We start from the raw sequence: 13,095 nt of genomic DNA, 5'->3' as shown, positions 1-13,095 counted from the left end.
GAAAAAAATCAAAAAAGGTGTTCACATAAATGAAAACAATCATATAAGATTAACTGATGGCATACTAATTGATTTTGTGTACAGGGAAGAGTGAATATTCTAATCTATGCATATAGTCAGTATGTATCTTTCGAGATGCTAATATTTTGCTCCAGAAGCTGAAGAAATTGGCTATCTTGCAATAGGTTCCTATACTGTGCTTCTTCATGTCCAGGCAACAACAACTTTACTTCATTGAGAGTTTACAGTTATGTGGATTTTAATCAGTGGATGTCTTTGCAGGATTCAAGGGCCTCACGCAAGTTCTTTTATATGACACCTTATTGGCCAAGTCAGCAAAATGTCTCAATGTAACTATTTAAACCAACCTCAGCGGCTCTGACACAAACCGGTCCATTGGCAGAATAAAGGCACAGTAGTAAGCACTTTCTTCAGTTAGTATTGTTTTTTGTGTGAGAGGGGGGACTTTTCTATAGGATTTGATACAGACAGGATTACCATATTTTACACAAAATCCTTGTTTTCCATTTTTATGTATACAGACACAATTAGTTTCAAGCATGTTCAGGCACTTCTGGAACCTGTATTAGGGTTTATGATTCTTTGTGAATTGTCTATTTGTTCCCCACTAAACAGTTAACTTCCCTTTTAGAGGTGGAAAGTCTCCTGGTAGTTGATTAGTACATATGACCTTTCATTTAGGAATTATTGAACCGATCTATATGGTAATGATGTTCTGCTATTTGCATTTAAATTAGATGAATTATTTATCAACTATCAAGCATATCCCTAAAGCATTGCACAGTAGACTTAATACTTCATGAGATTATTTTCTATTGTCTTTCTTCTTATATCATATATGGTTTTGATCTATGAACAAAATAATTAGTCTTTATATAAGAAGTCTGTTGAAATTTCTTACCTTATAAAGTAATATTTTTAAAATCTGTTATGTGTTTGGGTTTAGAAGGCTTCCTTTGCTATTAAACTTTTTTACCAACCTTACCCAAGTTGATGAAAAGAATGTTGTTTATAAGTTATGACTATTTGCTATAATACTGTATTTACCATGATCAATAAGATTATCAAGATGTTTATTTGCTTGTTATGAACATAGCTATTAAAATGTTTGTGGTTCAACCCAAGGACTAAAAAGTTATGAAATACCAGAAGTGAATATAGTATTGCATTTGCTCTAAGTCACTTAATTTATTGTGCTTGTGTTTGCTTATATTCCAGTTTTGCTTTGCTTATGAGACAGTATACATCCATATTCTTAATTTTATATTTCCATTGTGCTTTGTTATATTCATACTGACCTACGTACAGGTGCACATTAAACCTTTAAAAACCTGAAGAATATTTTACTCTGAAGATATTAATTCAGAGCTTTTAAAACATTTATATATACATTGCAAGTGTTTAGTCCTCTAATAAATAATTGTGATTGGTTCAGGGGGAAAAAAAAAGTAAAAATCTGCATAGTGATGGCTGCAAGTGTACCAAGATCTCGGCTCTGTATTTGTGTAATTTGAAATGGAGTCCGCAACATTGGAGTTACTACCATTGTATTTGTCTGAATGCCTGTAAGGGATTATAGTTGCCATCAGGTGTTGCTGCAGTGTCCTGCTGAGCTTTGCCAGGAACTGATTTCTGTACCTTGCCAGCTCACCAGAACAAGACATGCAAGGCTGTTGATGGAAAATGGCCAGGTAAAGGTCTGTATCACCCATGTCTGCCACGGAGTCCTGGCAAGGAAAGAGTTCGGGAGCTGTTCCAGTTGCCCAAATTATTTGGTGGTCTTCTCAGCCCGTGTTGGAATGGAGTTGCCTATTTCTTATTTCTTTTTTTTTTTTTCCTGTTCAAATATATTTCGAGTCAGAGTGTGTGGTCCAGATTTGGGACCTGTCAAGCTTAATCATATCTATTTGTAATCTCATTATGTGTATCCTGCTAAGGTATGCCCACTATAGTGAATTCAACATTGAAACTAAAGAACGCTTGCCTATTTAAATTTCGGTTGTCTCAGATGCATGTGTGCAAGAACCTATCAAAAAAAGCATGAAAAGAAAATTTTCCTCTTGGCAACTTTCCCCTTTTGGTAGCAAATTCCATTGCACTTTTCTGTGAAAAAAAGCTGCTTCTGGCCTGTTTCAGACACAAGATGCTGGACTAGTCACGCATGGTTTGATATGGGGATTCCTGTAATAGGAAGGGTGACCTCACTACAGAATTTTCTTCCAGGAAACACAGAATTTTAAAAAGAAATAGCGTAACAGTTAATTTTACATTGTAGGCTGGAAAAATGCGTGGAAGCTAAAGAAGAACTGGAGGCAGATCTGTATAACCGGTTTATTTTGGTGCTGAATGAAAAGAAGGCAAAGATAAGAAACTTACAGAAGTTGTTGAATGAAGCTAAAGAATCTGCAGCAGATGCCAAATGTACAAGGTATTTCTTATTTTTCCTGAGTTACTTGGTATCATACCTGATGCATGTTTTAGTTTAGTTTCCATTTCTTTGGCTCTAACAGTGAGTGACAGTTCTTCCTGGCTAAGTGCTTGGTTATCCAAAAAAATACTGTTAGTCATGAAAGCAGAGGATTCTTTGTGGCATCACTGCAAATAACAGCATATTGCTTTGGATGCTGTAGCCAAGAACTAAATATTCAATGAATCTGTCCTCTTCTTTTTTCTGTTGGGTTGCAGTTGATTTTCCAATCAGAGTATGTCCCTGCCATTTCCATAGGTGGTACTTTCGTATGCATTCTCCCCAAATTATTTGATTCCTTTTGTCCTTTGGGAAACAAAAATATCTAAATGTTTTTAGGTACTTTTTATTTCAAAAATATCCAGAGAATATGAATCATTCTAATGCTACAACACACCTTAATTTGTTTGCTCTTTTCATCCTCTTTTTTTATATCTTAACTTACCTTTTATTGTCTGTCCTTGTATATGAATATGCTAAGCTGTTCATCGTGGGGACTCTGTTGACATCTATCAGCTTGCATTGCCTAATAATTATAAATTCTTTGCAGGAATAATAAATGGCAAAGATGTGCTTTTTTTTATCCCCATGTTTTTGTTTTTTTTCCTAGAGATAGTATAGCTACTACTCAGATGGCTACAGGGAGAGAAAATGACTACGATGGCAGCATTGATGAGGAAAGTGAAAATTTAGCACGGGCCTCATTACCATCAGGTAAGACAGAATGTATTGTCTTTGGGGAATATCATGGACAGGCCAATCACTTTATGTGAATAAACCTTAATGAAGACAAAATACTACCTGACAAATTGCTCTGTGACAAGCCAACCTGCAAGCCTTAAAAATATCTCTCTTGAAGCAGAGTGTAATACTGGCATTTTCAAATTAGAGAGAGGAAGTTTAAAAGCATGTTGCACAAGTGAAGGTACTGTCATTTCTTCCAAAATGACAAATTACATACTTTGAAGAACTAATGACAGTCTAACAGTATCTGAACCATCAACAATTCCATTTTAAATTCTAGGAATCATGATGTGTATGCAATGATTGCTAAAATGTAAAATGTAGTTCCTGACAGTTTCAGTAGTCTTTAAAAAGGGGGAAGAGAGGAGGTTTAACGGCTATAAAAAGACCTGTGTGCATAAATGGAACAAAAATGTATTTATAGCAGAATTAATTTTAATTTGTCAGTGAATTTTTGGCCTCATGAAGGTGCTCATGAAACTTAATTTGACTAATTTTTCCAGGACTAGAGACTTGTAAAGTGTATGGGATACAGCAATTGCTCATGCTACAATACAAGATATTTAACTGTGAATCATAGAAATTCTGGCATATTTCGGCAAACTAGTAGGAATATGCAGGACAAATGCTATCAAAGTTTTAAAACTGCATTGACACTTGCCATATAGCTATTATAAACTTCCCTTCAGGTCTACAAAGTTTGCTATGGGTTCTCTCACTGGAGCTTTGTGTTTCCACCATAGGTAAAGGTAATCAAGACAACTTATTACAACTGTTTACTGTGTGTACTGGGAATCAGAAGTGTTCAAGACCCTGATACCAGTGGTATTCAGCTTTGTAACTCACATAAGCCTGTTTGTTGAGGACTTTCTAATATAAAAAGTAGGCAGAGCTTCAGACAAATCTAGAAAGTTGGAATTATGGAAAGAAATCATTTTGTATTGTACTATGCTCTTCAGAAATCTTTGCTTTCAAGTGGTATTTGGTCAGTTCAGATAATGTGGGGAGAAGTACTTTACATTTAGTGAAAAGGCAACGGAAGTGGAAGGTGTTGATTCTTTTGCTAGATTCAGTAGGACTTAATCAGCTCAGTGAGAGTTTTGAGACAGACATATTTATTTAAAAATGAAAACAATCCCCCACTGCCCTACTCGGTCAATCATGAGGGACTGGACTGATCAATGTTATAGGAAACAAATAGCAACTGTATTTTTATTTGAGTTGTAAACAAAAATATGCCATCTATTGCCTTTGAGGGATACAATATTCAGGATTTTGATCATAAGAGTTCTTTCAACTGCAAAATTTGCAAATAATATGAAGACTATAAACTTAATCCTTTGGGTAACACTCAAGTTTTTCAAGGTAATGGCATTCTTGAACTTGCACAATGGGTATCACTTAGGTCAGCTGATACTCTTTCTGTGTACACAGCTTTCTCTTTCCGTGAACAATAGAAAAGCACAGCTAGAAGCTGAATATCTTAGTGTGGTCTAGGATTTTCACATGCAAAAAGAGGTCTGAGGCAGACTGTGTCTCTATGAAGAAGACAGTGATTCAGGGATGAGTGGCATGAAAGGATAATGAAGCTCATAGCTACATCAAGCATCAAGGACTATAAGGCATAAAAGATAATACAGATAATATTTGGTTTTTTTCTGTTTATCTGTAGTTTTCCTATCCTTTAGTCCAACATTACATTTCTTTTCCTTTTGGATTTGGAATGTCATTGTGTGGGTTGCAGGAGTCAATGAGAATTAAAGGATTTTTGGGAATGTTTTAGTAGATATTGGTGAAAGCCACAATCAAGAGAGAAGATCATAATTTAAAAACTGCTTTGAAGGAAAGTGAAGGCAGATGTGCATACAGACACATACACACACATTAAACGTGCATTTGTATGTGTGCACGTCCAAAATTTAAAAAGCGAGAAGCTGATGCTGGTGGTCATAAATGAAAAGTAGAAGCTGCAGGAGATGGCTGAAGAAAGCCACATGATATAAAGGCAGAGAATCTCAGGGCAGGAGGTAGAAGGCTAATGACCAGTCTTCAAGTCAGTTGAGAACATATATGTAGCTGTTATTGTGCAATGATAAAAAAAATCAGTAGTAATTGAAAAAGCAGCTGTGTTCAGTAAGCCCTTTTGGTTTGTGTTTAGGGGGGAGAACTAGGTGTAGTTGTGTCATAATGCACTTCCGTTCTAGTAACTAAGGGGGACATGAAACAGCAGCTGTGAAATCTAGACATTTTAAAATTAGCCAGTCAGGATATGTTGAACCGCAGAGTTTAAAAAGCTGCCTGGAAATTTTTCTTTGCTACCAATAATGGTGGGAGGGTTTTTTCTACAATTTTCAGGGCACTGAGGGCATTCCAGGGGATTTGGAAAAAAGCTGGTAATGTTTACCACAAGAAAAAGTAAATGAAATGGCACGTTCGGTTATGGGTGTATCAGTCTGGTGTTGATCTGATGCAAATATTGGAACAGGACTCAATGAAGAAGAATATTAAGAAAAGGAATAAGAATGGTTAATTCCAGTCTTTGTAAAGGTGCAGAAACTGGAGGTTGAAAACTAGGTACTCATGCCTTCTGTGATGAGATTACCAGCTGGCTGATGAAGGTAAAATTAGTAAAGTAATAGACTGACTTCTGTAAGATATCATGCTGCACCACATTTTAATCAAGAAATTGGAACATGGAAATTAACCTAACACATGATAAATAGATTCTCAAATGAGGTAAGATGTCTATCTCAAAATACAAATGGAAAGTTATCGGTCCTTGTGTCTGAGGAGTGTGAAATTGAAGATGTATATAATGTATATAAACCAATTTGCGTTTTGTGATACACCAACTATAAACAAAAAGTATGCATTCTAACACAGTATAATGTGATGATTTCCAGTCCTTTAACAGCTGCGTTTCACTTGAGAATACCAACACTGTCTCAAGCTTTGCTTTGCATAGCTCCTTCTGCCACATAAAGCTGGGTACCTCCAGGGGTTGCCATCATCTTTCCCATGTGGACCCATCTAGCAAAGTCAAGAGCTACTTGGACAACTTTTGCACTCTGCTCCATATTGCGCCAGTTCTGGCATGGTGGCACTGTCCTGCCTGGCCTTGCAGGAGACAGGCTTGGTCTTAGCCTTAGTTAGTTCAGTTGGTCTCTGTCTGACCTCTTAACAGTTTATAATGTCCCAGTGCTACCTGCCTCACCTGATAGGGAACCACTGGTCTAGTGGAAGGATACTTTGGAAAATAAAGAACATATAGAAAATTCTCTGAAGCAGCAATGACTTTATTTAAGGGGAAAAAAAAAAAAAAAGACATTGAGTGTGAAAATAAATAAGCGGATTTGCAATGTTAGGGCAAAAGGGACTTTTGAGTCAATACATTATTTGGTACAATACAATACTTTGATGCAGTGCTGTGTCAAGTTTGGACACCAAGATGTGAAGAAAAATGTTAGCAAGTTGGGGACAATAAAATTGTGCTAACAATGGAGGGATTAGCAAATGGTTTAAATGAAATACTGAGAAGGATCTTACTATCATTGTTTTCATGGTCTAAAAGAGACTACATTGCAAAATGATGTGATGGTAGATGGTCTTTCCATCCAGCCAATATAGGTGTTTAATGAACTTGAATAACTGGAACTTAACATTAGACAAAGACAAAAGTGGAACATTATTCCTGACAGGATAATTAACTGTTGGAACAGTTTGGAGTGGGTTATGATGGGTTTTGTCCATCACTGCCAGCGTTGAAATCACGATGTCATGCTTTTAATAAAAAGACAAGATCTTGTTCATATAGGCGTGAACTTAAAAGAAGTATACAACTTATGTTATGCTGGGCATTGCAAATGGCTGTTACTATGACAGCTTTTCCTCTATAACAGCAGATGAATCGCAGAATAAAACCATTTCTTGTGTCTTCTACAAAAATGAGTTTACTCATGCATGAATACTCAGCAAGGCTATCAGGTAGGTTTTCAACCTCTGCACAGCAGGCGTTTACATTTATTTGTTCAGCTTCAGATAAATTTTGTGTAGAGGCCTTTTCCCTACAATAGCAGTTAAACTGTAACTTAAAAGTTTACCTAAAAATTAAGGGTTTTGGCACTTGCAGTACCATTTGTAGATATGATTTATGGTTTGCTTTTTGACAGCAGTTCATACTTCACAGCTTAAAGCCAAAATCAACTGAAACACGGTAGTTTTTGTCTCTAATCTACACACTGATGTAGTTAATGCTTTGTATTGTAAAAGAAAAATTAAAATTGAACCGGTAGGTATTTTAGTGTAAAGCACTTAGGAAAACAACTGATGTATATGAGAAGTACAACTTTTAGAAATAGTACAACTTTTAGAAATAATGCTGTATGTCTTTCTATACAACAGCTTTGCCCATCATGCCATGAGCATGGCGGAAATTTATTTGACATATTGGTTAGGACTGTGAATGTGAGACTGAAAAAGGCACACAACTCCTGCTTTCACTGCAGTTTAATAAATTCTTAAGCAGCAGTTATATATGTTGTGCCAGGTCCTTGTAAATGCCTGTGAGCTCTTCCTGCTCTGGAAGGAGGACAGGAAGGAAATCCTCCTACTGTTAAACAGTTCTTCATGAATGGGGAGGTATGAATGTTTCTTGGGAGCAAGGGGAGGTTGCTTTTGGTTTGTTTTGATATTTTTTTTTTTTACTCCAGGGTTGGTAAGATTCTAGCTGAGCCACCAAAACCAGATATAGTTGTTGCTTTCGCTACTGGTACTTCAACAAAGTTCCAGCAGCTTTGCAGGCGTCTCACACTTGAGACTGCTGATGTACTGTCTTGTTGTTTGACTCCTCCCTAACGCATTGCATCTAGTCTTGCACTTCAACTCTTTAATCAAATACCTGATGTTTTGTTGAGCTTGACTAGTGTCTAGTATTTTTAGGGTCATCATTTTTGGTTGGGACCGCTAAGTCCTGTGACAGTAGGAAGAATGATACACACACACAGATGAGAAGCACCTGGAGCAGGCTTGCAAAGATTACAGAGAGGTGTTGATTGGAATAAGATGCTAGTTCTTTTCATGTTCTGTTGCCAACAGGACCTGTTTTTGTTTTCAAACAAACAAACAAAAAAACCCCCAATGCTGGAAATTGCCAGTCTGTATTTCTCTTAGCCCACAAGAGTGACTTGGTGACTCAGCATGATGCCACCGCACTGATGCAAGAAGTTTCTGTCATTATAAAATGCAGAAACCCTTATTCTAATTAAGGACAGTCCAGAATGCAGCCCAGCTGTTACTGATTCCTCTTTCTTCTGCTCAGTGCTAAATTTTACTGATATTATTTACTCTAGCTATTGAGTCCTTTCTTCTAGGGGACCTAAAATGACAGTAAGATTATCAGACTAAGAAAACATCATTTCATGTCATGATTAGCAGTCATGACTTTGTCATACAAATGAAACCCTTTTATTAACTGAAAAATACTTCAGTGGTCCATTTGTCAGGAAGCTTTTAAAACAGGAGTAGGGATTGGATAAACATTCACCCTTTCTGCTTCCTTCCCAGGAGCTTGAAAGGTAGATGAAGGGTAATAGTTTCCCTCTTCACAGTGCTTGAAAGATGACTAGGGAAGAGAAGGTTATTCCTCTTCCCAGGTATATGATGACACTGCAAGGAAAGATGTTATATACTGAAATCTATAATAGATATGAAGGATAATATAGCAGGTGGGAGATAAGCAATGGAAGGAATTATTTTATAATTTATTATTGTTATTTTCAGTTATAATGCTATTATATGTGACTGCCTGTAGAGAAAACAAGACTACTGGGCACCAATTTACAGTCAGCTTGCTTTCCTCTTGCCCATGAGTTCCTTAGTCATATTTCACATTGAAATCGGTGGAAGTTACTGCTCCTTGGGGTAAGGAAGCATCTCATAATCTGGCCTGTTGGATTAAATGATATTTTATGTTCTGTGTTTCTTGCCACATGTATGGTAATATTCCATATTAAGTGAATCCTCAGACTTTCAATGCTTATACTTTTCTACATGTTTGATGATGAGGACAGATTCAAAATTGGTTCTAATGAACTCGCTATAATGCCCAAAATAAATAAGAGCAAGCACCTTGCCATTTTCCACTGTTTTACTATGCAAATGTTCTCATCCCCTTCATTCAAGTTGCTGCCTTGGGGATTACATTGTGCCTTCAGGAGGTTATGGCCCTTTAAATTTAATTAGTTCTCTTGTGTAGTCCAAACCACCAATGGCTTGATGCTGCTGGTTAATAAGCTTTGATCAAAGTTATTAAAAAAAAATTGCCTATTATAACAGCACCCGACTGTGCTGTGCAGTTAAAGTTCCATCTGTGAAGGCTTCTCTTTTAAAGCCTGTTTTAAAGAGTTTTAGAACTTGGCCATTTTAATTGACTTCAGGCTTAAATCATTATTTTATTTTTTTGTCAAGCTATAATTGGAGATGGTTCATCCCAAGGAATAATCTCATTTCCCTTTCCCTTAAAGCTGTAGATACCTTTTTTCTGAAACTTGAAGTTGATCCTTTTTTTTTTTTTTCCCCATAACCTGATGGTTTTATGCCTGTAAAACATTTACGGTTGCCAAACTGCTTTCCCTCTGTGTTATACAAGGTGCCATGGTCAAAATGCATTTAAAGCACACATATCAGTATGTTTCATGTCCCTTTAAAAATCCTGTTATGAATATTGCACTAAGAGGGTTTAATAAGGTAGTACTTTAAAATATTTTTATGAAAATTATCAAATCTGCTTATACCTCTGCATACACCTTCATATTGTATGTACTTCAGTATATAAAGTGATGTAGCTGAATGTGGTTGCCTCTAAATGAGTCATTATTTATTCGGTGAAGTGATATAATAAAGGTGATATCATAATGGATTTATGCTTTGGTAAGACTGCTGCAGATTACTAAATTTGGTGATTGATCAAAAAAGTAGAGTACATAATGACCACACTGCAGGTTAGGTGCAACAGCATTGACTAATATAAAATTAAAAAATGTTTGTTGGTGTATTATCCACATATTACTAAATGTTACATCTGAAGGAACTTTATTTCCTTGGTGAGCTGTAAAATTTTTTCAAGTGTAATTAAAGTTCTGCTTAAATGATCAAATTAACTGTCTTTATCAGATTTAAGTGAAATTGTAAGACTCAAATTTTAGAATTGTTTCCAGTCCAAGCTGGAAATTCCAAGCTTAATGCATTTCTATGAATACTGTTGTGTTTTTTTTTCCTCCACTTAAAAACAAAGCTAGTTTAAACAGTTCAGCAATGTACATTTCAAAGAGGTGGAATTATTTCATGTTTTTTCTTTGGGTTTAATATATGCGTGCAAAGAGGAACAAATAACAAAAAGTTCCAGTCATTAAAAAAAAAAAATCAAAATCAAATTCATTAATCAAGCAGTCCCTTCATAAATTTTATCTTCTTCCATGAATAAACAGGTTTTCCCCCTTAAGGAAGCAAACTATCTATATGTTTGTACCCAGCTTGCTGGAGTTCTATTGTTCCCTCTACTTCAGAATGTGTTGTACTTTACTACGGCTTGAGAGCCTGAAAGTATTAAGCAGCATTAGGCAGAGATAACAAATCCTCATTGTATTTATGTGGAGTAACAACGTGTTCCTATGGGACACATAAAGGAAATGTAGAGCCTCCTTCTGTTCTTGCTCATATTTCACACCAATTTGACGTGTACCCAACAGGCTGTAATTAGAGCAGAGCTGGACATAAATTCTGGGCGTCAAGGCACTTTTGCACTGAGCATGCACATTCTCGTAGTTGTTTCCTTTGCAAAACCCTGTAACTTGACCATCTACAAGACAGCACTAATTCAGTGGGACCATTTCTTTGTTTTCTCTTCTTCATGAACTACAGAAGACCTATTTCAACACCCGTTGGTTCAGAATGTAATTCATCAGTTGTGAAACTATAGTATTAGTGGCGCTGGAGTGGTGCCACGAACAGCCTTGCTCTGTTTCATCCTCCTTCAATAAATAGTTAAAGAACAACTGCTTATCAGGTAAATAGGAAACTTCTGCCAGTCATCAATAACCTGCCTGGGGTAATCCCCATTCTAACACTTTTGTTTGTTCTTGTGCTTTTAAGTCACAGACTCCGTGTGTATTTGTTTAGTATCCAGCGTAATGGTCCTTTGGGGATCTGTTGTAATTAAAAGAACTAGCAATAATTATTCTTCTTATACCAAAATATGCTTCAATACATGTGTTACGGACCATAGAAATTACCGAATGTAAGGTACAGTGACAACAGTGCTTTATTTTCATCTGTGCAAACCTGCCAAAGAAACAGCTCTATCACACAGTTTCATTATGAACTTCATGCCATATGCCTACTCTAAACAGTTCTTTGAGTTGCAGGTCATAAATTGATTCACCAGAAGGTACAGTCAGAGGTTTACTTTTCCTGGGGGTTATTTTGGAAAGGTAAAACTGAGCCAGAGCCAGACTCTTTTTTTTTTTTTTTTTTCTTTTCCCCCTTCTTTCTTTTCTTTCCCCCCCTTTCTTTTCTGGTAAAGGATGTTTTATTTTATCATAAGTGTTATGGTTTAACTGCTTTTAGTGTAAATAATAATCAGGTCTAATTTAATGGGAATTTTTTATTTTGTATTCAGTTCACACCATTTATTATGATAGTTTTCTTGTGCATATTTACGAAGCTAGGTATTTGCTTTTGGTGTCTGGATGATTTTATATAGACATGTAATTCAGAGAGGAAGAAAAGGCATCACAAATATTTAAGTATACTTCATGGTATACTGAAAACAAATAAAACAATTCACATGCAAATAACACAGTGCATTTGTATTCCCTTCCCTCTTGGAAATATGGATGTACTTTAGAAGAGTTGATCTTGGGTTTAGCAGTATCAGCTCTTGGAGAAGTATCCTTTCATCAAAAAGAAGTATTGGTTCTTGAGAAAAATGGTTCCTGCAGGGGTACTGATAGCAAGTTTCTATAATCCTGAACATTAGGATAAAAGCCCTTATCTTCAGCTATTGAATAGGCTGCATATCAGTGGCAACCAACAAAGCCCGGATACTGCAGATTCTTGCAGACCAGAGAGTCTTGTGTTCAGTCAGCAGGGCATTCAAGCTAAGTTTGCTGGCAAGACTTGAAACCTGTGGCTGTTGCGTATTTTATAACAGCTCTTCGCACTGTAAGATGAATATTTTGTAGGTTGGCTTCTTAAACTTCATGTTTCATGTGTGTTTTGTCATAGCTGATAGTGACTCAAGTAATCAAAAGTTTCCACTACTGTTTACCCGCACTGATTTTTTTTTTGCACAGTAACAAGCTTCCACTTCTGAATTCTGAATGTTGCTTTCTCTCTGACAAAATGCTGGAAGGGCATTTACTCTGGCCACCTGTGTAACATTCAATGTAATAATTATCTTAATTACTTCCCAACTGTATTACAATGTCTCATTCGAGCAAACAGCCTATCTTGATTAAAAGCTGGGTTGCTGAAGATTGCACTATAACCTATGGTTGTTTCCTTGATTTATTACTTTTCCAGGTTAAAGCATGCATCCTTGTTTTTAACTTGAAATTTGCTCAACTAAACTTCACCCTGTGAGTCTGGTAGGTCTTTGCTAGATTTAAGAGTTGGTTTCCCTGTTTGGATTTGCTTCCTGTAGCCCTTTTTTTTTCCTTCAAACCCAGTGAATACTTGATTGGAAACATAGTTTACATCTAAAGAAATGTCAAAATCTTCTTACTATATAAAATAAGACTAGAAAAGGATTTTATATTCTTTTAATAATTTAAAAAGCCTTTGATTAAGAAGAAGGAAATCTCTTT

General features: G+C 36.2%; 1 protein-coding gene across 1 annotated transcript in view; it reads left to right on the top strand.

Moving 5' to 3' along the window:
* XRCC4 (X-ray repair cross complementing 4) overlaps window positions 1-13,095 on the top strand; it is a 168,037-nt gene that overhangs the window by 68,087 nt on the left and 86,855 nt on the right. Inside the window, exons 4-5 of the mRNA XM_050913243.1 lie at window positions 2,297-2,449; window positions 3,099-3,202. Of these exons, the coding sequence (XP_050769200.1) occupies window positions 2,297-2,449; window positions 3,099-3,202 (257 nt within the window). The remainder of the gene's footprint in view (window positions 1-2,296; window positions 2,450-3,098; window positions 3,203-13,095) is intronic.

Source organism: Gymnogyps californianus, chromosome Z, assembly GCF_018139145.2.
Source record: "Gymnogyps californianus isolate 813 chromosome Z, ASM1813914v2, whole genome shotgun sequence".
Classification (NCBI taxonomy): domain Eukaryota; kingdom Metazoa; phylum Chordata; class Aves; order Accipitriformes; family Cathartidae; genus Gymnogyps; species Gymnogyps californianus.
The sequence above is the reverse complement of the archived record's forward strand: the minus strand, read 5'-3'. Positions and strand labels throughout refer to the sequence as shown.